The sequence below is a fragment of the Nomascus leucogenys genome, chromosome 18, assembly GCF_006542625.1.
Source record: "Nomascus leucogenys isolate Asia chromosome 18, Asia_NLE_v1, whole genome shotgun sequence".
Lineage (NCBI taxonomy): Eukaryota > Metazoa > Chordata > Mammalia > Primates > Hylobatidae > Nomascus > Nomascus leucogenys.
Window position 1 is genome coordinate 84866768 of NC_044398.1, and position 26980 is coordinate 84893747.

The 26980-nt window shown below is 45.6% G+C and overlaps 1 protein-coding gene across 1 annotated transcript; it reads right to left on the reverse strand.

The window, feature by feature from the left end:
- Positions 1–900: 900 nt before the first annotated feature.
- Positions 901–26922, reverse strand: CLEC19A (C-type lectin domain containing 19A). The gene is made up of 5 exons (XM_003266086.3): positions 26714–26922; positions 13399–13564; positions 8110–8203; positions 4082–4214; positions 901–2848 (listed from the first exon to the last, which is right to left on the reverse strand). Exons 1-5 carry the CDS (start codon positions 26799–26801, stop codon positions 2769–2771), a joined length of 561 nt encoding a protein of 186 aa, XP_003266134.3. The 5' UTR covers positions 26802–26922; the 3' UTR covers positions 901–2768.
- Positions 26923–26980: the final 58 nt, after the last annotated feature.

The window sequence follows — 26980 nt, forward strand, 5'->3', positions numbered from 1 at the left end:
GCACAATTTACCAAATGCCAATTGATTTTTTTGTGCGTATTTTAATCTCTCTGTGCTTCCTTGTTGGCACTGGAGGGCCCAGATTTTCAGGTTCCCCCCAACCCCAATCCATACCAAAGCAGAAACAAGGCTTACAGAATTGGAAATGGAACTGAGGCCTCCTGCCTCTCTGTTCAATGTTCTTTCTGCTAATAAATATCTATTGTTTTTCCTGCCTGGCATGCATTCTTTCTCCTGGTAACATTTTTAAAAATTGAGGTGGCCGGGCGCGGTGGCTCACGCTTGTAATCCCAGCACTTTGGGGGGCCGAGGTGGGCGGATCACGAGGTCAGGAGATCGAGACCACAGTGAAACCCTGTCTCTGCTAAAAAAAAATACAAAAAATTAGCCGGGCGTGGTGGTGGGCACCTGTAATCCCAGCTACTCGGAGAGGCTGAGGCAGGAGAATGGCGTGAACCCGAGAGGCAGAGCTTGCAGTGAGCCGAGATTGTACCACTACACTCCAGCCTGGGCGACAGAGCGAGACTCCGTCTCAAAAAAAAAAAAAAAAATTGAGGTAAAATTCATGTAATGGGCCAGGCATAGTGGCTCATGCCTGTAGTCCTAGCACTTGGGGAGGCTGAGGCAGGCAGATCACTTGAGCTCAGGAGTTTCACACCAGCTTAGGCAACATGGGGAAACCCTGTATCTACAACAACAACAACAACAACAAAAAATACAAAAGCCTGGCTGGGAGAGGTGGTGCACTCTTGTAGTCCCAGTTACTTGGGAGGCTGAGGCAGGAGGATCACTTGAGCTTGAGAGATCGAGGCTGCAGTGATAGGTGATTGCATCACTGCACTCTAGACTGGGCAACAGAGTGAGACCCTGTCTCCAAAAAATAAAAATAAAAAATTCATATAATGTAAAATTTATCATTTTAACTATTATTTAAAAATGTACAGTTCAGTGGCTTCTTGTACATTTACAATGTTGGGCAGCCATTACCACTAATTGCAGAGAATTTTTGTCACTCCACAAAGTAATCCCACACCTATTAGCACTCACTTTCTATTCCTCCTCCACACATCCCCTGGCAACCACTAATCCACTTCCTGTCTCTATAGATTTGCCTATTCTGGATATTTCACATATATGGAATCATACAACATGTGGTCTTTTGCGACTGGTGGCATAATGTTTTTCAGGTTCATTCAGGTTGTAGTATCTATCGTTACTTCACTCCTTTTTATGCTTGAATAATATTCCACCCTATGAACAGACCACATTTGTTTAGTCATTCATCTATTGGTGAACACTTGGGTTGTCTTCATTTTTTTGTGGTTTTTATCAATAATGCTGCTGTGATCATATTTTTTTGTTTTTGTTTTTTGAGACAGGGTCTTGCTCTGTCACCCAGGCTGGAGTGCAGAAACACAGTTATGGTCCATTGCAGCCTTGATATCCTGGGCTCAAGTGATCCTCCCATCTCAGCCTCCCAAACAGCTGGGACTACAGATGTGCATCACCATGCTTGGCTAATTAAAAAAAAATTTCTTATGGAGATGGGGTCTTACTATGTTGCCCAGGCTGATCTTCAACTCCTGGGCTCAAGTGATCCTCTCTCCTCAGCCTCCCAAAGTGCTGGGATTACAGGCACCAGCCACTACACCTGGCCAACCACTTATATTTAAATACCTGTTTCTGATTCTCTTAGGTCTAGAGCTAGGAGTGGAATTGCTGGGTTAGATGTAATTCTATGTTTAACTTTTTGAGGAACTGCCAAACTTTTCCACAGTGGCTTCACTATTTTACATTCCTACCAGCAATTTATGAGTTTGGTAATCTTTTTGTTTTCCTTTGAAGATCCAGCCTCATCTTTGAGCCCATGTGGTGGTGGGAATATTTAAGATGTATTCTTGGCTGGGCGCAGTGGCTCACGCCTGTAATCCCAGCACTTTGGGAGGCTGAGGTGGGTGGATCCCTTGAGCCCAGGAGTTCGAAACCAGCTTGGACAACATGATGAAACCTCATCTCTATTTAAAAAAAAAAAGATACAAAAGTTAGCTAGATGTGGTGGCACGTGCCTGTAGCGTCCTGTAGTCCCAGCTACTCCGCGGACTGGAGGTGGAGGATCACCTGAGCCCGGGAGGTTGAGACTGCAGTGAGCTGTGATTGCATCACTGCACTTCAGCCTAGGCAACAGAGTGAGACCCTGTCTCAAAAAGAAAAAAAATCACTCTCGTAGCAAATTTCAGGATTACAATACATTATTATTAACTATAGTCACCACGCTGTACATTAAGTCTCCCAAACTTATTAATCTTATTTCCAAAAGTTTGTATCCTGTGACCAACACCCCCCCATTTTCCCCCATTCCCAGCCCCTCTGATGATGTGACTCCCACCCCATTTTGTCCAAAGATGTGCAGCTAAGCAGGAGCTAGCCACTTAGCATATGCCAAAGTGATTGCTTCAGGGATGGGCATGTGACCTGAGCCAGGCCAGTGAGATTCAACTCTGAATCAGAACAACCCCTGAACTTTTGTTACCTGGGTCAAGTAAAAAAAAATAAACACTTTAAAAAAATTAATTAAGCCAATTTGAGCTGGCTTTCCTGACACTTGGCCAAGTGACCACCCTGTATAATTAAGATCTGCTTGTTTAAAATCTCAGTCCAAGAGATTTACCTCCTATGTATATTTTACATGTATTTAATGTCAATTCTACACTGGGTACAGCTACAAGATGATACTGGAGTTGAGCTCACACCAGTAGAACAAGACGGGATCAATGAATGGTCAGAGATGGGATTTTGCAGACAAAAGGGAACTTCCGGCTGCAGGTGTTATCATTCCATGACCTCAGAGCTGTGACGGAAAGAGGCAGAGAATCTGGGTGAAAATCCATCCGCCAAGACAAAAGTAACCCCACCATTCCTCTGAAGTAAAAGCCATCTCCAGTAGGCCTTTTGTCTATGCTGGCAGCCCTTTCTTGCTGATACTTGACAAGCCTGCTGTCCAGCCTTACTCTTGCATAAAGCTGATCCTGGCTTGTCACCTTGGATGGGAGGACAAACTTCAGCCAGAGGCTTGGCCCAAATCTGGCTACCCAAGGCTCCAGGAAGGCTCCCAGGAAAATAAGCTGTTCTCTACCTCCCTCCCCTGATTAGGAAAATAAAAAAGAGCAAAGAGGGAATAACAATTAAGTGTCTGGGTCTGGAGTTCTGTAGATCTAGGTTTGAAACCCAGCTCCACTACTTAGCTTGCTGTGTGACCTTGAACAAGTTGCTGAACTTCTCTGAGCCTCACTTTCCTCATCAGCAAAATGGGGATATTGTTTCTATTTCTTAAGATTGGTGTGAAAGTGATGATTCATGATGATGCTGGTGATTGCTAATACTGCATACTGAGCATGGCAGCTAGTCTATGAATGCTATCTTCTTTTTTTTATTCACATTAACCTGTGAGTTAAGTATCATTAGGCACATTTTGAAGACGAAGAATCTGAGGCACCAAGAAGTTAAGGCATTCTCTTTGGGCTACACATTAAGGGTGGAGCGGGGGTTCACACAAGGGCAGTCAACTCCCAAGTCCATGCTCTTGCCACGGTGCTATATCAACTGTGCCTCCTTTAATCCTCACAGCAGTCTTGTAGGTAGAACAAATTATTAAGCCCATTTTACAGAAGAAGAAACAGAATCTCAGAGAGGATAAGTAATTCTCCGTCTTGCTTCAAGAGCATGAGCCTGGGGAAGGGGTTTGTACGTTGATGTTCGGTGAGTTGACATGGAAGCATCACCCCTTGACTACTCTCTATACAAGTCTTTATTCCCCCCATGCTTCTATTTATAATGTCTTTTCATCCAAGTTGGAGTTTATGTGTCAACCAAACCCCATTTAGTGTTGTTTAAAGCGTATCCATTGTGGAGAATGGCCATGTCCCCAACACCCTAGTGACCTCAACCGCTCTCCAAGGTGCTGAGCTATTTGCCAGTCTCAGGCCATCAGGTGCTCCTCTTCCCCCAAGGCCCTTCTCCACCCTCCCCACCTGTGACACCTCCCAGGTGCCCCTGCAAGAGCCTTAGTCATCGGGGTACCCACCACTGGTAGGCCTGTACCATATCTGCACACAGTCCTCTTCTTCTGGGTCCCCGTGGACGCCATCATCTGGCTGGCTGCCATCCCAGTAGCTATAGTCATAGGATGAGCCGTCAGTCCATTCAAACTGCCCTTCCTGGGAGGATTCCACCCAGAAAGACAAAGAAGCAAGCCAAGGAAAAGAAGATCAGGCATTTGAGCCAGGCAGCTCCAGCTCAGACATCTTAGCAACTTAATTTCTAACACCTCTGCACAGATGTCCTCATTGAGGCTACTGCTATCTGATACTACTGCTACCAATCTGACTGCTATTATTACTACTAGTACTAGCTGCCATTTGTTGAGGGCTTATTATGTGCCATGCCAGGCACTTTACTCATTTTATCCTCACCATTCTGAAAAGCGGGCATCATCAGCCCCATTTTACAGATAAGAAAATCGAGACTCAGATTGGTCTACCCAAATTCATACAGCAAATAAAGCATTAGTGCTGGGAATCAAACCCAGGTCTATCTGAGTCAAGTACCCAAGGTCCCTAACTACTACACTTTGCCAGTGGATGGGAGTCACTTTCCATCTGTTTTCCTTTTGTCTAAATAGTCCGTGTTTTTCTTGCCTAGGGTGGAACTACTCTGTCCAACTGCAAGGAAAGTCCTATTGGGAATTTGATTGGTGTTGCAATAAATGTGCAAATTAACTGTGGAAAAAACTACATCTTTGCAACTTGTCCAGGAACAGAAGCCATTTCTCCATTTATTTATTTATTTATTTTTTGAGATGGAGTCTCGCTCTGTCACCCAGGCTGGAGTGCAGTGGCATGATCTCGGCTCACCGAAAGCTCCACCTCCTGGGTTCACACCATTCTCTTGCCTCAGCCTCCCGAGTAGCTGGGACTATAGGCACCCGCCACCACACCCGGCTAATTTTTTGTATTTTTAGTAGACATGGGGTTTCACCGTGCTAGCCAGGATGGTCTCGATCTCCTGACCTTGTGATGCGCCCACCTCGGCCTCCCAAAGTGCTGGGATTATAGGCGTGAGCCACCACACCTGGCCCATTTCTCCATTTATTTAAGTTTTAAGAAAAGTATCCCCAAAGCACTGATGATTATGGAGCCCATGTCATATAATGGGAATAGCATGCTATTTCTGAGAAAGAGACTAGAGCTTGAGGTCCCATGTCCACCCACTGCCTAGCTCTGCAACCTGGGCAAGTTACTTAACCTCTCTGAGCCCCAGTTTCCACATCTGTGTGGTGGAGTTCATATGTCCTTTAGAGAGCCGTTGTGAGGGTTGAACAAATTAAAGGAAGGACTTAGTACAATGCCTGACACATGGTGCCCAGCTCTAAAAAGAAGAAGAAAAGACATTTTCTTGTATTTATTATTATTATTATTAGGTCTTTCAATAAAAGTTTCTTTAACTCTGATTTAATGTAATTATAATCCAATTTTAGAGTTGCTATTATAAATGGACATTTTAGTGTTTTTAAAATTATAACTTCTCTATGTGTTCTTGCCAGTTGAAGTCTCTTGATTTAAAAAATCACAGGCATGGTGGCTCATGCCTGTAATCCCAGCGCTTTGTGACGCTGAGGTGGGAGGATCACTTGGAGCCAGAAGTTGGAGGCAATCCTGAGCAACATAGTGGGACCCTGTCTCTACCCAAAACTAAAATCAACCAGGTGTGGTGGTGCCTGCCTGTAGTACTAGCTACTCTGGAGCTTAGGTTGGGAGGATTGCTTGAGCCCAGGAGTTCAAGGTTGCGGTGAGCTGTGATTGCACCACTGCTCTCCAGCCTGAGCAACAGAGCAAGACCCTGTCTCAAGGAAAAAAAAATAGGCCGGGCGCGGTGGCTCACGCCTGTAATCCCAACGCTTTGGGAGGCTGAGGCAGGCGGATCACGAGGTGAGGAGATCAAGACCATCCTGGCTAACACGGTGAAACCCAGTCTCTACTAAAAATACAAAAAATTAGCCGGGCATGGTGGCAGGTTCCTGTAATCCTGGCTACTCAGGAGGCTGAGGCGGGAGAATGGCGTGAACCCAGGAGGCAGAGGTTGCAGTGAGCCAAGATTGCACCTGTGCACTCCAGCCTGGGCGACAGAGTGAGATTCCATCTCAAAAAAAAAAAAAAAATCTCAGGTCTGACTACACTGTTACTTCTGCTGCTTTAAGTGCAATTTTCATCATTCTTTTTTTTTTGTTTGTTTTTCCAGTTTTTTTTTTATTATACTTTAAGTTTTAGGGTACAGGTGCACAATGTGCAGGTTTGTTACATATGTATCCCTGTGCCATGTTGGTGTGCTGCACCCATTAACTCATCATTTAGCATTAGGTATATCTCCTAATGCTGTCCCTCCCCCCTCCCCCCACCCCACAACAGTCCCCGGAGTGTGATTTTCCCATTCCTGTGTCCATGTGTTCTCATTGTTCAATTCCCATTCTTAATGAGTTCTTATAGTATGCTAAGCACCACGCTAAGCTCTTTACATACATTAGCTCACTTATTTTTCTTTTCACAAGGCACTGTTATTTTCATCCCCATTTTACAGACACAAAAACTGAGGCTCAGAGAGGTTTTTTAAATTTTCATAAAGTCACCTACCAGCCAGTAAGTGGCAGAAAAGGAGCTGGCACTGGAACCTTATTCGCTATAGCGCCCTGAGCAAGGCAAGAAGCATACATGTAAAATAGAGACTCAGTATGTGGTTTGCCCAGGAAAAATTTGAGGACAAAAATTTCCAGGTGGAGTTTGCTGTGACATTGCAGAGATCTGGTCCAAGCTACCCTCTTCAGCCTTATTATACACCCACCCCTACCCCACTCTGCGCTCTAATCACAATGGTCTTCCTTAATTAACTTCCTTGAATGTGCCAGGACCTCCTCTTCCTTAGGATGTTGACCCATGCTGTTCCCTCTACCTGGAATATACTATTTCTGGCTAACTCCTATTTACCCATTAGACACTAACTTAAATATCTCTTACCAAGGAAGGCTGTGGCAGCCACAGAAGTATATTACCCAGATCGCCTTCAGGAAGACCAGCAGAAAGCAGAGTTGATGGACAGCTCCAGGTCTCCTGCCACCTTGGATTCACTGCCTTGTCTGTGATAAGGACATGCCTCTGCCTCTTTGGAGCTGCCATTGCATTCACAGTGAGACAATGCTTCCTCCAGGCTGTTCCCAGCCAGAGAGTCAGAATGTCAGGGGTAATGGTGCTGGCGCATTCCTGCCCAGTGCAGGATTCCAGTCTTGGGCATCTTTCCTTGGGGACTCCCCATTGGCCTAGCCAAGACTTTCTCAGCACTGTGTTGTGATCTGAGGCTCTCCCTACCCAGTCCTTCTTCTCTGATCTTCTTTCACGTGTCTTAGACCCACAGTGTTGTCTGGAGTCCTTCCCTGCCTGCTTATGCCTCCTTCTTTTTCGTTCACAAATATTTCCCCTCCAACATCTCTTGCACATCTAATCATGTTTTAGTGTCTTTTTTTTTTTTTCGAGTTGGAGTCTTGCCCTGTCACCCAGGCTGGAGTGCAGTGGCATGATCTCAGCTCACTGCAACCTCTGCCTCCCGGGTTCAAGCAATTCTCCTGCCTCAGCCTCCTGAGTAGCTAGGATTACAGGAGCCCACCACAGCACCCAGCTAATTTTTGTATTTTTAGTAGAGACAGGGTTTCACCATGTTGGCCAGGCTGGTCTCGAACTCCTGACCTCATGATCCGCCAGCCTTGGCCTCCCAAAGTGCTGGGATCACAGGCATGACCCACCGCACCCAGCCTAGTGTCTTTTTTTTTTAAGAGAATCCAAGCCAAACAGGTTTTCTCTGACCATGCTATCTGTTCCCATCATTTAGTAGGACATCATTAAATGTCTTTCACAAATTGGTCATGCTCTAACTGTGACATCTTGGTGTCTGATTTCTCTCTATATGCTGGGTGCATAGCCATGATCTGGCACTGATGTGAAAAGCTTATTAAATCAAAATAGAATCCTGGTTGGAGCTTCCAAGGCCCAACGGCCATTGCTTTCTCACCTGTCTGTGATCATGAAGGCCTGTCCAGACGTCAGCAGGGATGCCAGGAACACAGCTGTTCACGAGGTCATACACAAAGACATTCTCCTCCCAGCTGCGAATTTAAGAAACATAGTAGCTGATTCCTCATTGCCTCTTTTCATAGGATAGAGTCAAAATTGAAAGCAATCCGTATTTACCTTCCTGGACCAAAGTAAATAGAGGATATGATCCAATTTGGCCTTCGTTTTTCATTAAGTTACCCATATGTGGCCGGTCCTACGTGGGCATCTCTGGATTTGACCTATGCCAGTTCAAAAAAGGACTCAGTACTGCTACTCATCCCTAAAAATTTAAATCCATCTCAAAAACACTAGCAAATGAGGTGGATTATATTGAAGATACGATGAAGAGACAATGAAAGGAGTTTACATTGCATTGCACACATCACATAAAGAAATGAAAATTTCCACTAGTCATTTCTGTTCTCTCTCAGAGGCCCTCCTTACACTGCCCATTTATAGTATTTCCCCTTCTCTCCTAGTCTTTTTTCACATACAGTCTCCAAAATCTCTGTTTTCCTGGGAAACTCAGCTCTAGGCTTCAACTTGCATTGCCCACTTAGCAAAACGAAGTCCTTCAGTTAACAGCCCACCATCCTTAGAAGTTATGGGTGTCTTTTGGGGGGATTCTTATCCTCTATTTCAAAGAGCTTATCAAATAATTCACCCAACAAAAGGAATCAGTGGAGGACCCTGGTGACAGTCCACTGCCAAAAACAACAAAGAAGTAGAGATGGATGGATAGATTGATGAATGAATGGATGGATGAGTGGATAGATAGACAGACGAATAGGTAGGTGGATAGGTGGATGGATGGGTGGATGAATGAATACATGGATGGATAGATGAATAGATAGACTGATAAACAGAGAGGTAGAGAAATGAACACATAATTATTTTTATCCTATCATTAAAATGTCTCTTGAGCATTGACTTCATGCCAGGTACTGTGCTGAGTCTCTTATGTGCATGAACTCATTTCATTCTCACAACAAACAGGCACTGGGGCAGATACTACTGGTTGTCTATCCCATTGCCATTCCTAATCCCTTACCCCATTGCCTTCATTATGACCCAGAAAAGCCAAATTTTATTTTCCCAGCTCCCTTTGCAGCTAACATTGGCCATATGACCAAGCATGGCCAGTTAGATTTAAGGCAATGTTTGTGGGGACATCTTGGAAATATTTTTCTCCATGATGAAAGCAGGGAGCTATATGGAGAAGACCCAAGTTTCTAGCACTGCCCTTTCTCCTTAGGTTGTAGCCATGTCTGGACACAAAACTTGGAGCTGCTGCATTGAAGATGCTGAAGGAAAGCCAAGACAACTCCTCATCCAGGGCCCATATCAACGAGCCTGAAACAGGTTGTTTGTAGAGTTTAGAATAATGGGCAAGGGATGTAAGAGCAAATGGACAAATGGTGGGCACACTTCACTCAAATCATTCACAGGCCCAGATGACAGATCCCACTGAAAAACATGATTCCCACTATTGGCTTCCACATGACTCTAAAAGGTGAACTTTAGTATGTGAAAGAAGTCAATACAGAATGATAATAATCAGCCATAGACCTAATACTTCACTTCAAAACATGGCCATACTGATGTACCTTTTGTGTTGCAACAATGTGTATCTGCTCCCATAAGCTTCAATAATTCACTTCAAAACAGGGCTATGTTGAGGTACCCTTTATGTTGTAATAAGGTGTATCTGCTCCCATCAGCTTCTTCCAAATGACTGCTCTCTGAAGGCTGCCACCTTATCTAAAATACCCAGCATTAGAAGATTTCTTTTTTCTTGAGGCATTAGTAGTAAATCAAAGCACTCATATTTACTCCCCTTAGTTTTGTGTTAGTGAAGTGGAATTGATTGCCAATCAATTCCAGATTAGAAGCACTTAGAATTCTGGCACTCAGAATTTGTCTTAACACAGTGCTCCAGCCAGTCACATGCAGAGAGTTACTTAACATACACTCTTGGAGGAAAGGAAAGAGGAAAGAGAGGAAGGAAAGTGGAAGAGTGAGACAAGCCTTGCTCACTCTCAGAAAGATGAACTGATATGGAATGTTAAAACAAAACTGGCCTCCTTGAGGCAGAATTATAGTTTATTATAACTAATAATAATAATAACTCCTACTGCTGGGCATGGATTTATCCAAGTGCTGTATAAGAACTTTAGAGGCATGATAACCTTTAATGCCTCACAAGTTTAAAAGATCAGTGTGAGGCCGGGCACGGTGGCTCATGCCTGTGATCCCAGCAATTTAGGAGGCCAAGGCAGGCAGATCACAAGATCAAGAGATTGAGACCATCCTGGCCAATATGGTGAAATTTGGGCCTGTAGCCCAAATACAAAAAAAAAAAAAATAGCTGGGCATGGTGTCATGCGCCTGTAGTCCCAGCTACTCAGGAAACTGAGGCAGGGGAATCACTTGAACCCAGGAGGCAGAAGTTGCAGAGAGCCGAGATAGCGCCACTGCACTCCAGCCTGGCAACAGGGCAAGAATCTGTCTAAAGAAATAAATAAATAAAGATCAGTGTGACTATTGCTATTTCCAAGTTGAGAATTCTTTGGCTTAGAGTTTAAGTGATTTGGTCAAGATTGTGCAGGTAGGAAGTGATGGAGCTGGGACTAGAGTCTAGAACTGCCTGACTCAAATGCCCTTAATCAATGCTCATACTGTCCCCCACAGTTTTCTTCACTTTGAACATCTGCTGCCCTCATTCCCTACGCTTCCCAATGTTTCAAGATCCTGATCCAGGATCAGTATTTCCAGGAAAGCTTCCATGACTATCTTCTATCCAATCCTTGGCCGCCTGTAGCCCGAAGTTCCTGTTCCCCCAGGGGCTGGCTGGTTAGTTTGGTTCTCCATGTTCAAGGTCCTTCTGATGCAATTGAGGTTGCAAGTACAGTGAGGGCTGTCTAGAGAAAAGCCTTGATTTGGAACCACTTTTGCATTTGCTTTTTATTGAATATATCTCATTTTCCTCTACAGGCTAGGAATTCTTTCAGAATTGATGTCTTCTGTCTTTACAAGTGCCAATCCTGTACTGTGCTGTGCTCTCATAGCAGATTTGATCCCTGAAGAATGCCTTTCATAGGGCTCCATGTTAGCTGGCTTTCAGTTAATGGGAGGCACTTATGAGTCTTTGGCAGATGGGTAGGGGGGAGAAACCAGAGTATTTCTTTCCCCCTCTGCTTGGGAGTCTCTGGCAGGGGCTGCCTCTCCTCCGTGGCTCCAGCTCCCATAGGACTGGCCTGTCCTCCAACTCAGGCATGGAATTGGCTTTCTGCTCCTATGTATCGCTAGTTTGCCTCACTACTCCCTTTTCAGTTCTGAGCTTCCATCACTTGCCTATATTATCTGTTTTAGACACCTGTAGTGGTTCTTGTTTTCCTGGTTGGACCCTGACTGTCTCAGTATATCCCTCAGCCCCACTGAAAATACACTGGTTGTTCAATATATCTGTTGGAGGAAGAGATGAGTGGATTCAAGATGCATTTGGAAACTAAGATAAAGTACTCCTTCTCTACTTTTTTTCTTTTTTTGAGATAGGATCTTGCTCTGTCACCTAGACTGGAGTGCAGTGGCCTGAACATGGCTCACTGCAGCCTCAACCTCTTGGGCTCAGGTGATCCTGCCACCTTAGCCTACCGAGTAGCTGGGACTACCGGTGTGCATCACCACGTCAGGCTAATTTTTTGTTTTTTGTAGCAATGGGGTCTTGCTGTGTTGCCTGTGCAGGTCTTGAACTTCTGGACTCAAGCAATCCTCCCATCTTAGCCTCCTAAAGGGTTGGGATTACAGGCATGAGACACTGCACCCAACCCCTTTCTTTTTTTTTTATTTATTATTTATTTTTTTTTTGAGACAGAGTCTCACTCTGTCACCCAGACCTGGAGTATAGTGGTGCGATCTCGGCTCACTGCAACCTCTGCCTCCTGGGTTCAAGCGATTCTCCTACCACAGACTCCCGAGTAGCTGGGATTACAGGTGCCCTCCACTGTGCCTGGCTAATTTTTGTATTTTTAGTAGAGACGGGGTTTCACCATGTTAGCCAGGCTGGTCTCGAACCCCTGACCTCAGGTGATCTGCCCGCCTCAGCCTCCCAAAGTGTTGGGATTACAGGCAACACACCTGGCCCCCTTTCCTTATTCTTAACAAAAGTCAGCGGCTCTACACATAAAAAACCAACCCCCTTTCTAAAGTAGTTTCTGAGATTCTTGAAGAACAGAGATAAGATTCTGATTTGTAGCTTGGGTGCCAATGGAACACATCACACCTGGCCTGAGAAAACTCACAAATCAGCAGGGAAGTCAGATGCAAAAAAGGTAGCGAAGCTGTGATAAAGCGAATGTGCCAGGAGAGCTGGGTAATGAGTGTAATTAGGGGCTCAGAAGTGACTTCAGTGAAGAGATGTTGTCAGAGCTGTCTTGAAGATTGAGGAGGTATTTACCTGGAGGAGAAGATAGGGATGGAATTCCCAGCAGGGGGAATATAATGCCCAAGAGTATGGAGAAGTAAAAGAGCTGGACCAAATTGGAGAACTCTGAGATGGTCATTGTGGCTGGGGCTTCGGAGACAGAGGAATGTGGAAGGAGGGGGAGGGTGGGCTATGGAATCTGAATCCACACGTTCAAAACTGGTTTCTCCCACTGAAGAGCAGTGTCATGTTGAGCAAATGACTTACCTTTTCAGAGCCTCACCTTCCTAATCTGTAAAATGAAGATACCTATGTAATATGGTTTGAGGGAGTTTTAATGTCATGATGTACATGAAACATGTAGCAAATAAGTGTCAGTTATAATTTCTCATATTCCTTACATCATATTCTTTATATATGTAGTATATCAGTTGTATCACAGGATACAGAGCAGAGGACAGCACAAGATTGGCACTTATAAAGGTGGATCTTCCGGCATGCCATTTGCTACCCCTGCTGAATGCTTTGCCTTCTATAGCCAAGGACGTTTTCGATGAGAAGTTGCGTTGGATAAAAAGTAGCTTCAATTGGCCAGGCACTCGGCTTATGCCTATAATCCCAGTACTTTGGGAGTCTAAGGGGGAGAATCACTTGAGCTCAGGAGTTCAAGAGTGGCCAGGGCAAGATAGCAAGACTCCATCTCCATTTTTTTTCAAATAGTTTCAATTACCAAAGAGAAATGCCAGTTGGAAATACCATTCTCCACCCCATTTCCCAAGGGGGTGCTTAGTTGAACTAAGGGGGACTGGGGATCCCACTTACCTGTGGATGGAGGCCAGCTTGGCAGACTTCCTGCCCACAGAGAACTCAGAACAGTAGAGGTCGGCCTCGGCCCAGGTCTTATTGAGAGGGAAGAATCGATAGCAGTGGCCTTTGAACTCCATCCAGAACAGGGGGCACAGGGAAGGCAGGGGCAGCTCTGGCAGGGCTGGGGGTAGAAAGGAAACAGACCGGGAGGAAGGTTGGCAGTGCTGACATTGTTTCCATAGCTTAGTACCTATTTTCTTTTCTTTACAATCTTTTAATTTTTTTTTAAGAGACAGGGTCTTTTTCTGTTGCCCAGGCTCAAGTGCAGTGGTTTGATCATAGCTTATTGCAGCCTCCAACTCTCAGCTCAAGTGATACTCCTACCTCAGCCTCCTGAGTAGCTGGGACCACAGGTGTGTACCACCATGCTTGCCTAATTTTTTGATTTTTGTTTTGTTTTGTTTTGTTTTTGTAGAGACGAGGTCTTACTATGTTGACCAGCCTGGTCTTGAACCCCAGGGCTCAAGTGACCCTCCCGCTTCAGCCTCGCAAAGTGCTGGGATTGCAGGTGTGAGCCACCGAGCCCTACCTGTACACGCTTTTTTTTTTTTTTGAGATGGAGTTTTTGCTCATGTTGCCCAGGCTGGAGTGCAATGGTGCGATCTCGGCTGACCACAACCTCCGCCTCCTGGGTTCAAGCGATTCTCCTGCCTCAGCCTGCCAAGTAGCTGGGATTACAGGCATGTGCCCGGTTAATTTTGTATTTTTAGTAGAGACGGGGTTTCTCCATGTTGGTCAGGCTGATCTCGAACTCTCGACCTCAGGTGATCCGCCCACCTCGGCCTCCCAAAGTGCTAGGATTACAGGCGTGAGCCACCGCGCCCAGCCTCCTGTACATACTTTTAAGAATGAAAGTAAAATATGTCCCTTTATGATCTATGCAATTCTATGCTTGAGGTCCACAAAACATATACATACCTACGTTTTACTAAATTATAAAAATAATATGTGCACATCATAGAACACCTGGAAAATGTTAATGCTTTGAAACATTTTTTTCTCATGTCACATTTGTATGCAGTGATGTTTTAATGTAATGTGATTATATAGTACTGTGCATACCAGTCGATATTCTGATTTCTAAAAATTAAAGAGTATAAGCATTTCTCCCATGTCATTATACATTTTTGTAAACATTGCTTTAAATAGCTCTTGAATCCTCTACTGAGTGGCTCTCCTAGAGTTTATTTAATCATTCTCTTTTTTTTAGATAATTAGATAGCTTCTCTATTTTTTAAACTATTACAAATAATTCTGAGATGAGCAGCTTTGTGCATAAAGCTTTTTTGGCATTTCTACTGATTTTCTAAGGACAGATTTTTAAGGCTTTAATACAATTTGCTAAATTGTCTCCTGAAAGCAATTTATCCTCCCACGGTAATGTCTGAGAGTGCCCATCTCACTTTGCCCCTGCCAGAGCTCAGTGTTATCACTTTCATGGCAATCTGCAAATTTTATAAGCAAAAAAAGGGTATCTTGTTTCAATTTGCAATGCTGGACTATCTGGCAAGACTGCACATTTTCCCACGTGTTTATTGCCAAGCTATAGCCAAGACTATTTATATCTTTGCCCATCGAACTCCTGGAGTTCAGGATTTGTTCTTAATTCTAAAAAGAAACAAATTTTAAAAACCCCATGTTTGAGACAGTAAAGTTCTCTCAAGTCTCAGCCCCTCTGAAAGCTTCTTAAGAGATACTTTTTTTGGAAACCACGACTCAGGATGACTGGCGAGAGGAGACAGGCAGGCTGAGAACCTTTCTCATACTAGGTTGGATGGCTTATCCATGAAGACAGCCAGTGGGCAGGGGTGGAATCTGTTAGACTGGGGTTGAGAAGCCTGGGTCCTACCCCCAGCTCTGTATCTGACCTGCTGTGAGATGCTGGCTCATTCTTTCCCATCTTGACCTTCAAACTAGATGATCACTGGGGTCCCTTTTGTAGCCATCCACTCAAGGGTGGGTGAAAGTTACCCTTTAGTGGAATCTTTGCTTTCAAGCCACTATAGTGGTTGGCTGAGCTCCTGAAATAACAAAGTAGTGAACAGCATTCATTGAGCATTTGTTATAGTTTCCATGTATGCCAAGCAAATATAGGGAAACTGAGGCTAAGGCAGGTTGAGTAACTCGCCCAAGATCATCCTGTAGGTAAGTGGCATAGTAAGGATTTGAACCTAGGCTTCCCAACTCCCAAGTTTTTGCTCATAAAGTTGGCATGATGCTTCATGATGGGAAATTAGAGGATCTAAGAATAGTTCATGGTCTTTATAGCACCTACTTCATGGAGTTACTGGGTCAACTGGATTGGGCCAAATAAAGTCACCAAGTACTTGGGATATACGGATTGTGTAATGTACGATTATTAATGATTAGCTCAGGGTTTTATAACCAAGACTGATGGGCTGCAGGGATTCAGTGAATTTCCCAAAATCAAATGCAAAATCAAATGTGTGTGTGCTCCTCTGTGCATTTCTCTGGGGAAAGAAAGGGACAGTTGCTTTTATCGAGATAGCTGTGCTAGGCAGGCAGTTTCCAGGCCATGCTTCTCAGGGCTGGCCAGTACCACTGGGCTTTCCCCTTTGACCAGAACAGCCTCTCCCCAACCCCAGCAACTGTGCTGACCAGGGGTACCTCCCCACCCCTCCTGGTCAATCCTGGCCAACTCTCTTTCAATGCACGCCAGCATCCAAACTGGAGCCTGTTGGTTCAGAATTCGCTTTCTTAATCCTCTTCTATATGGCAAAAGGAAGGAGCTCTGCTTGGGGAGGTAAGTGGGCACAGCACCTTGGCCTGTCCCCACCCTTTTCTGGGACTCAGGTCCCTCCTTTCTTGATGGAGAACAATGGTCTAGGAGGACATCATCTTGATGCGTTAAAGCGCCAATGGCCAAGAGAGTTGATGGACCCTTTGTAACGCTGGGTGTTGCTGAGCTCTTTGTAGGGACTTTTGAGCACTGCCTATAACCAAAAAGCCTCCACTGAATCGCTGCCTGGGGCCACTTTTTCAGCAGTTTCTCCCTTAGCATGGATGAGAAGCAGCATCATTTCTACCAGCAAATCATTTCTACCTTCTTTCCACTCAGTAACCAAGGACACTTACCCGTGAGAACTTGGCTAAGTTTGTCCAGGAGTGACTGGGATGACTCAGTATTTGCTGGTGATAAACCACTTTTCTCACTCCCACCTGTCCTAAAATTACTTGGCACCCTACATACTCATATTAGAGATGAAAGTAGGGTGACCAAGCCATCCCAGTGTGCCCAGGACCATCCCAGCTTTAAAATCAAGAGTCCTGGCTGGGTGTGGTGGCTCACGCCTATAATACCAACACCTTGGGAGGCCGAGGTGGGTGGACTGCTTGAGGCCGGGAGTTTGAGACTAGACGGGGCAACATGGTAAAACCCCGTCTCTATAAAAAATACAAAAATTAGCCGAGAGTGGTGGAGTGTGCCTGTAGTCCTAGCTACTCTGAGGTGGGAGGATTGATTGAGTATGGAAGGTCAAAATTGCAATGAGCCACGATCACGCCACTGCACTCCATCCAGCCTGGACGATAGAGCAAGACCCTGACTCAAAACAACAACAAAAGCCTGAGAGTCCCACATCCTGGGCACTCCTACAGTTCCCAGCAAGCTGAAATTGGGTGGTCACTCTCAAGCAGTGAGGGGGAATTTTATCCCCATCCCTTGCCAGGAAACATTGGACAATGTCTGGAGACATTTTTGGTTATCAACACTGGAAGTGGTGGTGCCGATGGCATCTAATGGGTAGAGGCCAGGAATGCCGCTAAACATTGAACAGCTCCCCACAACAAAGAATGATCCGACCCGAAATGTCAGTAGCGCCAGGACTGAGAAACCCTGACCCATATGGAAGGCAGGACTCCAAAAATGTAAAATAACCCCACAGCACAGCAACACAAAACATCACAGCAAACATTCACATTTCTTAGCCTGTTCCTATTTTCTTTAACAAAAATTAAGACACAGCCCCCGCAACTAATGAGAAGTATAGTGTGGGTTATTTCTCTAATTTTAGAGTTAAAATGTATTACTAATCCTAGCCCATGGCTTAAAAGCACTGAAGACATTGCTTTAACATTGTGTTTAAATTTAACGACAAGGACCTCACTAAAGAAGTCTGCAGAAGGGAAGTCTAGCACTTTCTCCCCTGAGTTTAGAATGAAGTAAACTTCTTTGTCATCTCTCTCTGACCGTAGGAGGATTTTTTTCTCCTGGTTTCCCTTCCACTGAAGATGAAACTCTTCATGAGCTTCTGCACTAAGAAAGGGTTTGAGTTTCAATTCCCTGCTTCAGATAGCTCTGACTTCACCTCCTACCCCGTGTGGGTGTTAAAGCCCCAGTCGAAGCATTATGGAGGCTGATGCCCTACTTAGGGCTCTGAAGCAATATGCTTGCTTTGCTCTCTATCTCCATCTTGGTTTCTGGCCCCTGGGCACCCCCCTCACTTCCTTAGAAGTCCAGTCTAACTTTAGCAGGATGTTTGCAGATGTTCATGTGACCCTTCTGCACGGCGGTAGTGGGAAGAGCTTGTAGTCTCAAATTCACCATATTGTGTAATCTGGACTTCTCCGCTCTCTTTGTCTTCTACCTCTTTTTTAAATTTTGGAATAAATTTAGACTTACAGAAAAGTGGTCAGAGAGTACAATGATGGTTACCAGAAGCCAGGAAGGGTAGTTAGTGAGGAAGGCAGGGGAAAAGTGGGAGTACAAAAATATGGTTAGATAGAATGAATAAGATCTAGTATTTGCTACCACAACAGGGCGACTACAGTCAACAATACTTTATTATACATTTAACAAAAACTAAAAGAATATAACTGGAGTGTTTGTAATGCAAAGAAATGATAAATGCTTGAGGTGATGGACACCTCATTTACCTTGATGTGATTATTACACACTGTATGCCTGTATCAAAATATCTCATATACCCCATAAATATATACACCTACTATAGCCCATAAAAATTAAAAATTAGGCTGGTCGCAGTGGCTCACACCTGTAACCTCAACACTTTGGGAGGCCAAGATGGGAAGATCGCTTGAGCCCAGGAGTTTGAGACCAGCCTGGGCAACATAATGAGACCTGTCTCTTACCAAAAATTAGCCAGGTGTGGTGGCATGTGCTTGTAGTCCCAGCTACTTGGGAGGCTGAGGTGGGAGGATCGCTTGAAACCAAGAGGTCAAGACTTTGGTGAGCTGGGATTGCACCACTGCACTCCAGCCTGGGTGACACAGCAAGACCCTGTCTCAAAAACAAAAAAGAAAATTAAAAAGTACCAAAGGTAGTGTGTGGAGAGAGTTCCTGTATACCTTTCACCCAGTTTCCCCTGATGTTAACATATTAAAAAGCTAAGAAAGGAGGCTGGGCGCGGTGGCTCACGCTTGTAATCCCAGCACTTTGGGAGGTCGAGGCGGGCGGATCACGAGGTCAGGAGATCGAGACCACGGTGAAACCCCGTCTCTACTAAAAATACAAAAAATTAGCCGGGCGTGGTGGCGGGCGCCTGTAGTCCCAGCTACTCGGAGAGGCTGAGGCAGGAGAATGGCGTGAACCCGGGAGGCTGAGCTTGCAGTGAGCCAAGATCGCGCCACTGCACTCCAGCCTGGGTGACAGAGCGAGACTCCGCGTCTCAAAAAAAAAAAAAGAAAAAAACAAAGGAACATGGCTACCACATGATTAGCTAAACTCCAGACGTTACTCAGCGTTTTCCTTTTTTGTGCTCAGATCCAACTTAGGATATCTGTTACATTGACTCTACCTGCGTGCTTTATTTGACATAAACTACTCTATCTAGGATTGGCTGGGATCAGACAAAATTGACAAGAATTGGCTGGAATTGCTCAGAATTTCTTAGCATTGTTGGATAATCTGCCAAAAAAATCTCTTTTTTCCCCTCTTTACAACCAATCAATTTTCAAGTCATGTCTATTCCGTCTCCTAAACACGCCTTTAATTCAGTTCGTTCTTTCTTCCCCCCACCCACCCCCCCCGCCCCGCATTCTTTTTGACCTTTTCCCATGAAGACCTTCTCAACACCTTTTAGCTGTTCTTCCTACTTTGTCTCACCTCCCAGGTCCAGAGCCATCCTTCCTCCTTGGAACAGCCTGACCTCATTTCCCTGAAACCCCACAGGTGTTCCCTTTGCCTTTGGGAACTGCTTGCCCCTAGCTTATTCTCTGTCGTTCACCCCCTCCTTACACTGTTGCCACTGCTCACAGACATGTTCAGACCTTTGCAGATGATTCCCTTGACCTGACTTCAGCCAATTCTGTTTCTCCTTTGAGTCTCTGCTGCACAGTGACTTATTCAGGGAAGATGAGCTAGGAGCCTCTGATAAATGCTTTTAGAGCCCCTTGCACCTCAACATTCACACATTCCTCCTCTATCGCATCAGCATCTGTTGTGATCATTCCTCTTCCTCTGGTGCCTTGGCACGTAGTAGGTGCACAATGACTAGGCTTGAATGCATAAATACATGTAGGGAATCAAACACCACTTCTTGAGGGCAGCCTCTTGGGAAAATGGTGAGAAGGCTGTGTGCAAAACTCATGCCTTTGAAACCAGGAGTCCTGCCACTGCGATGGCATTCCTGGAGTTTTTTTTAACCAAGTCCTGAAAGCAGAGGCTGCCAGATCCTGGTTTTGCATATTGTTTAGGACAACGATTGCTACGAAGGCCAATCTCAGCATCCCCTGGGAACTTCAGACTCCCAGACCCCAGCCCAGGCCTTCCAAATCAGAGTCTGTATTTTCACAAGAGCCCCAGGTGATTCTTGTGCATGTGAAAATCTGGGAAGCCCTGGTCTACAGTGTGCCAGACTGAAAGATGGAGCCTGCAGAATCACTCATTCATTCATTCATTCATTCTGTCACTGAACAGAGCCTGGCAAAGAGGAATTAATAATTAATTAAATGAAAGGGGCTGAGTGGAGTGAGAAGGGGAAAAGTGTCCTTGGTCTTAAAGACTGTGGATATTTCAAAAAGAACCCCTGCCTCCAACCCTGCCTGTCTGCTCCTCCCAGAGTGGAAAACAAGTTCCTTGAGCCATTTACACCCCGCCTCCCCATTCTGGTCCTTTAGGTTTTCTCCACGGAGTAAATGGTGGTTATGGATGCCAGGGGTGAAACATACCAGAAAATGGGGCTGTGACAGGTCACTGCTCAATTACTCCCCTTTCCAACAGGGCAGACAAAGGCCTTTAATTGGGAGGACCTGGGAGGTGGAAAAGAGCACGAGCTTGCGCCGAGATGATCATTAACTCCAGCCTGCACGGCATTTCCCCCTTCTCCTTTACCACTTGGGTTTAAGGAATTAGGAATAGAAGGCCTTTCATCAGCCTGACCCCAAGCCAGCCTCTGCTAATCTGTCTCTTGTGAAGGGATTTCTTTAGCTTTATAGCTTGAAAGTCAGGTAACCATGGCAACACAACAACCAGTGCCAACTCTGACTCAGCATTCACTGTGTGCCAGGCATTGTGTTAAATGCTTGATACAGAAAAATGCACTCAATCTTCACACATCCTACCAGGTAGGTGCCACTATCACCCCCACTTCACAGATGAAGAAACCAAAGCACAGAAAGGTTGGCTAACTTGCCCAAGATCTCACAGCTCCCAGCTGGGATTTGAAGCCAGCCTGTCTAGCCCCAAACCTAGAGAGTCCTACTGCATTTAAGCCCATTTCCTTTTGCTCCAGTCTTGATGGTCTGGTCCTTCATTAATTCCTTTATCCATTCAACAAGTACTATTTGAACACCTACTTGGTCTCAGGCAGTAGGTTACAAGCTGAAGATACTGTGCGGTATACTACACAGATGTGCCTTCTGACTTCAGGAGACTTACGGTCTATGAAGACCAAACGAAGAAAAATAAGCACAGGCCAGGTGCAGTGGCTGATGCCGGTAATCCCAGCACTTTGGTAGGCAAAGGCAGGGGGATCGTTTGAGGCCAGGAGTTTGAGACCAGCCTGGGCAGTATAGCAAGACTCCACCTTTACAAAAACACTTTTTTTTAAATTAGCCATATGTGGTGGCACATGCCTGTAGTCCCAGCTACTCAAGAGACTGAAGAGGGAGCATCACTTGAGCCCAGGAGTTCCAGGCTGCAGCAAGCTATGACCATACCACTGTACTCCAGCCTGGGCAACAGAGCGAGACCTTGTCTCCAAAAAAAAGAAAGAAAGTAAAAGAAAAAGAAGTGCAAAAATAAAGATGTCATTAACATGTAATTTGTGGATGTGTATCATGCCAGCAAAAACTTCAGGGAGCAGCCCCCTCGATTATTTTAGAAACTGGCTGTTTGCCCCTTTCTCTCCCTAGTTGAATTGGTGGCTGCCCTGTCCCCATCTTCAAGGATCCCACAGGTGATTATGACAAGGCATCATGAGTTCCCTTCCTGGATGGGGGAAAAGAGGGTGTTGCCACAGGAACACCTAAAAGTGGAACATAACCTAGAACTGGAGATCTGGGAGGCTTTCTAGGGGAGGTACTGGCTCAACTGAGACCCAGAGGATGAACAAGAGTTAGAGAAAGAGTGTTCTGGGGGGAGGGCACAGTGTGTGCAGAGGTCTGGAGGTGTGAGAGAGAATGGAGCATTGGAGAATTAGAAATGGTTTAGCATGGCTGGGAACTTGAGAAGGAGAGGAGGGAAGAGATGAGACTGGCGGTGGGGGAGGGGAAGTGGAGGGAGAGAGGCAGAGGAGAGGGGATGCACAAAGGGGCTGTTGCTCTGGAAACCAGGAGGCCAAACCACATGGTCTTTTCCTTCAATTAGCAGCACCAGAGGCCCCCAAGGTCCCCCAGCTGGGGTGGGAGGTCAAAGCCTTTGGGAGTTCTGAGCTTGTTAGGAAAAGAAAACACATCAGTGAAACTCAGGGCTCCCCCCCCACCCCCACTCTTTTTAAAGGAATAAATTGTCACCTTCCTACTCAATCTGGCTGCTGGCTCCCCTGGCCCCAATCCAGCTGCCCACGAATGCACTACCCTGCTGCCTCCTGCCCAGATCAGTCTTGGGACCCAGCCAGGATGGGAGGTGGAGAGGCTCAGGGGCCACAATTGTCCACCCGGTCCCCATACTAGGCCCCAGACACTCCCAGGGTGCTGGAAGAAAGTGTCTCACAGACTCCAGGAAGGTGGCTGCTGCGTTCTGAGGACTCGGTCACCCTCACTGCCCTCCTGCTGTCCTACGGGTTCCACTGCCTCCTTCACAGTGAGCCCTGGCTCTGGGAAGTGGAACTGGTGGCCCCAGGTCTCTCCTGTCTAAGCTTTGCTGCCCCTTCTGTGAGCCACTCTTGAGGCCACATGAAACAGAGAAAAAAAGCATTAGACAATTTCTTATATTGCTAATAATAGCAGCCATTCATTGGGTGTTTAGTATGTGACTCATTGAGATCAGCCTAGGAGGGAGTATCAGTATCATCCCCATTTTACAGATTTGGAGACTAAGGCTCAGAGAGGGTAAGTCACTGACTGTCTTGGCTCAAAAGTGGCAGAGCAATGATTGAGACTCTATTGAGACTTGAGTCTGACAGATTCAGAAACTCCTGAACAGACTAGCGCCTCTAAAAGATATCTTCTTTCTGGTCTTAGTTTTCTCATTTGTGAAATAAATCTATTAAACCCCAAATGTAACAATTAATTAAGCAAATAAGTCGATGTTTCCTGGGTGCCTGTTTGGCCTGAGGTCTGTGTCCTTAGGTTGCTCTCAGTCTGGAAAGGGGAACATGCACATGGCAGAGTCATCGCATACTAAGTATTCTAGAAGTATGTAGGAAGTGCTTGCTCTATGACCATAGAGGAGGAGTGGGAACTGGACAGAATGTCCAAGGGACATTTTAGGATCCGGGCTGCTCTAGGAGGTAGGAACACTGTTGCCTAGGTCTCTATGATCCAGCTTCAGAGCTTGGACTCTGGAGTCAGATGGTCCTAGTGGGAAACTCAGCTCCTTGTGCCTCCGTTTTCTCATCCGTACAATGGGCATGATCATAGTGCCCACCTCACAGAAAAGCCAGTTCCAGCTCAGAGGTAGAGATTCTAGTAAATATTAGATATTATTACAGTAGAAACAGTCTGGGTCACAGAACTTCCCAGAGGTGAGAGTGCAATGCCAGGCTCTTGCATGGGTGAGGAAGAGGCTACATAACTTGACTCATTCCGCTTCTATGCTTTTGAAGCCCTGCAGAAGCAGGTCCTGAGCTTCAAAACACTTTGCTATAAATTTCCTTTGCTACAGAGAGTTCTTGGGCTCAGGAGTCAGGGAAAGGAAACTTTTTGATGGTCGAAGAAGAATAATAAATGTTTACGTAGCTCTTACTGGGTGCCAGACACTGTTCTGAGGACTTTACATTCATTAGTCCACTTAAACAATGAGATCAAAGGCAGGTTCAGAGAAAAGGTTTTGGGAAAAGGATTTAGTCTGTCTAAATCCTCCCAAGTCTCTAAGAGATGCCTAAAAAGTTTTTTTTTTCCTCCAAAACATAGGAGGTGGCCGAGTTGTGCTATTTGTGTATATTTGCATATGCAGGGGGTGGGTGATGAAAGGTCTGGAGTAGTGGGATGAATGACCCATGACCTGTGCCCTGTTATGCATTGTACCTAAAGGCTGGGGGTACACAGAAGAAGATGAAAAACCAAGCCCATTCTCAATAAAGAGGGCCTTGGAGGTGCATGTATTCTCATGGTCTGCCGGGGCCCACAGAGACCCCTAAATCCTCCCTACGACATACCAACACACACGCTCCTGCCCACATGCATCCATAACCTCACACACATTCCCTCTGTGTTGAAATCACTTTCCTCTAGAGAATCTATCTGCATAGGCTGAAACTGGGCTTTCTGTAGGGCTGCGAGCCTGGGAAGCAGTAGAACTGCCACTTGGACAGTGATGACCATGGTTGGCTCAATTGGCCTCTGTAGCCTCAGTTTCCATAGCCGTAATATGGAAAGGTTGGGCTGAGTGGATTTCTAAGACCCATCCTGCCAATTACAAACTCTGAGCTCTCCCAGATAAACAAAATTATCTGTTTGTTTACCTGAAATCAAATTTAACCAGGTATCCTTCTTCTTCTTCTTTTTTTTTTTTATTCTAGCATCCCTAGTGGTAACAATAACAGATAGTCTTAGTTCATTTGGGCAAGGGGTTTCAGTTCTGTCCTAAACTCTCTGAGTGTATTCATCAGCTCAGGTTGACACAATCTCAGGCCCCTTATCTATAGAGTAGGGATGAGGCTTGGGGACTGATGTTCAGATGTTTCTTTCAATGTTGAAGACTTTTGTCAGAACAGAAAACTGTCTCCTGGCCAATTCTGGCATAACATCAACAACCACAGTGACAAACATAGTAATGGTAATAACTCACGTTTCAAATGCTTACTATGTGCTAGGCACTTCACCTGCATGAGCTCATTGAAGATCTCCAAAACCCTTGATAGGGACCCTTGTTATCCCCACTTGGGGCTCAAAGAGGTGAGGAATCTTGAGTCTCAGAGAGGTCCCATGGGCACAAGCTAGTGAAGGACAGAAAACACCCCTAGTTACTCCCACTTTCAAATTCAGTCTTGGCCCCTTCCCACTTTTGCTGGGCAGAAAGGCAAGATCTTGAGATATACAAGGCAGTCTGCAAGGATATTTTGTTCAACTTCTCTCCTACTTGCTTATTGCACTGGTGAGGAAACTGAGGTCCGAGAGTAAGGATGCAAGTCACTGTAATGAATGGAATGTTTGTGTCTCTCCTCGTCCCTGCCCCCAATTCATACGTTAAAGCTCTAGCTCCCAATGTGATGGTATTGGGAGGTGGGAAGTGATTAGAGTTAGATGGGATCCTATCCTCATGATGGGATTAGTGCCCTTATAAGAGGAAGAGACCAGAGCTTTCTCTTACTCTGCCATGTGAGGGTACAGTGAGAAGGCGGCCATCTGTAAGCCAGGAAGAGAGTCCTCACCAGGAATAAAATCTGCTGGCATCCTGAAATTGAACTTCCCAGCCTCCAGAACTGTGAGAAATAAATGTTTGTTGCTTAAGCTCCCCAGTCTGTGATATTTTGTTCTGGCAACCTGAGCTGATGAATACACTCAGAGAGTTTAGGACAGAACTGAAACCCCTCGCCCAAATGAACTAAGACTATCCACTATTGTTACCACTAGCGATGCTAGAATAAAAAAGAAGAAGAAGAAGGATACCTGATTAAATTTGATTTCAGGTAAATAAACAGATAATTTTTAGTATAAATATGTCCCATGTAATATCTGGGGCATGCTTACACTAAAAAATAATTTGTTAATATTTATTTACTGGTATTTTATCTGACAACCCTATCAACCCACTGTTTAAATTCACCCTGACACTATCACAACCCAATAATTTGGCCTTATGAGAATCTCCATCTAGGTATTTCATGATTAGTTTTACTTGAATGGGGATTTGAAAATGATATCTCTGCCACTGCTATGATAAATAAATCCATATATGAACATAAACAAGCCTGGAAAGAACCTGGTAGAGGTGACAGTCAAGACTCTTGGCCACCAAATTATGGGATGGGATTCAGAACTCTTCTCATCCAGATGAGGGTCCCCCAGAATCAGTAACTCAGCCTTCCTAATGCAAAGTGGAAGAAATTGAGCTCATTTGAAGACCCTCATCCTCCACATGGGACACTGGGAGGCCACATGCCCAAGGCTGACCGGTTCTCATCCCTGGGGATGCCCCACAAGGCTGGGGGTTGCTGGGCCAGGCCTCCAGGGAGGCCATTAGAGGGACAAGTGTCCCTCCCTGCACACCTAACCTCTGGTGGCACAGCAGCAGCTCTGAAAGCTCCCTGGGAAGGCTGTCACAGCCAAGGTGGGGTTGGGGCCCAGATGCCAAATCCCTCACAAAACTACCATGTTCAGACCTTCCTGTAGTGCCAGACACTGTGCAAAGCACTTTCCCCGTGTTGTCTTATCTGCCTTGCACAGTTGCCCAAAGAGAATGCCATTGCGACCCAACTTTCTAGAAGAAGCTGAGGCTCAGAGAGATTAAGAAACTTCCTTTATGTCACACAGCTTGTAAACCGCAAAACTGGGATTTAAACCCAGGACTTTTTGTGTCTGGGCCTAGAAGAGTGCCCAAGACAAAGCTGGTAGGGGGAAAGCTGTCAGGAGACTCGGGTCAGGACACCCCAACCCCCCAACAGAAGCTGCCAGGCCTCACCGATAGAATAAGTTCCTGAGAGTGTACTCCTCTCCACTTGCTCCCAGCCCTGGTCCCTGCACTTACCTGGGCTGATATTGATGTCTGTTTGTGGAAAGGCATGTACAGAGTGGAGGGTCAGGACGGCTGCAGCCCACAGTGTCCACCTTTGCATCCTGAGCTCCTAGAAAGCAACCTCCCAGCCTGAGTAGAGGAGAGAGGCTCTTTGGCTGGAGCTTGGGTCCAGGATTGCTCTCCTAGGGTCAGATGGAGCCTGGCAGGAGCTGGGACAGACTGGATGGACTCCAGTCCCCTCCTCTTTTCTTCCTTTTCTCCTCCCTCCTCTTCACACTG

What these genes read in the sequence shown, in the direction of transcription:
- CLEC19A (XM_003266086.3), bottom strand. Translation starts at nt 26,801, where the DNA reads ATGCAAAGGTGGACACTGTGGGCTGCAGCCGTCCTGACCCTCCACTCT. An exon ending in AGACATCAATATCAGCCCAG is followed by an intron (nt 13,565 to 26,713) that starts GTAAGTGCAGGG and finishes TTCTACCCCCAG; the next exon opens with CCCTGCCAGAGCTGCCCCTG. An exon ending in AAGCTGGCCTCCATCCACAG is followed by an intron (nt 8,204 to 13,398) that starts GTAAGTGGGATC and finishes TTAAATTCGCAG; the next exon opens with CTGGGAGGAGAATGTCTTTG.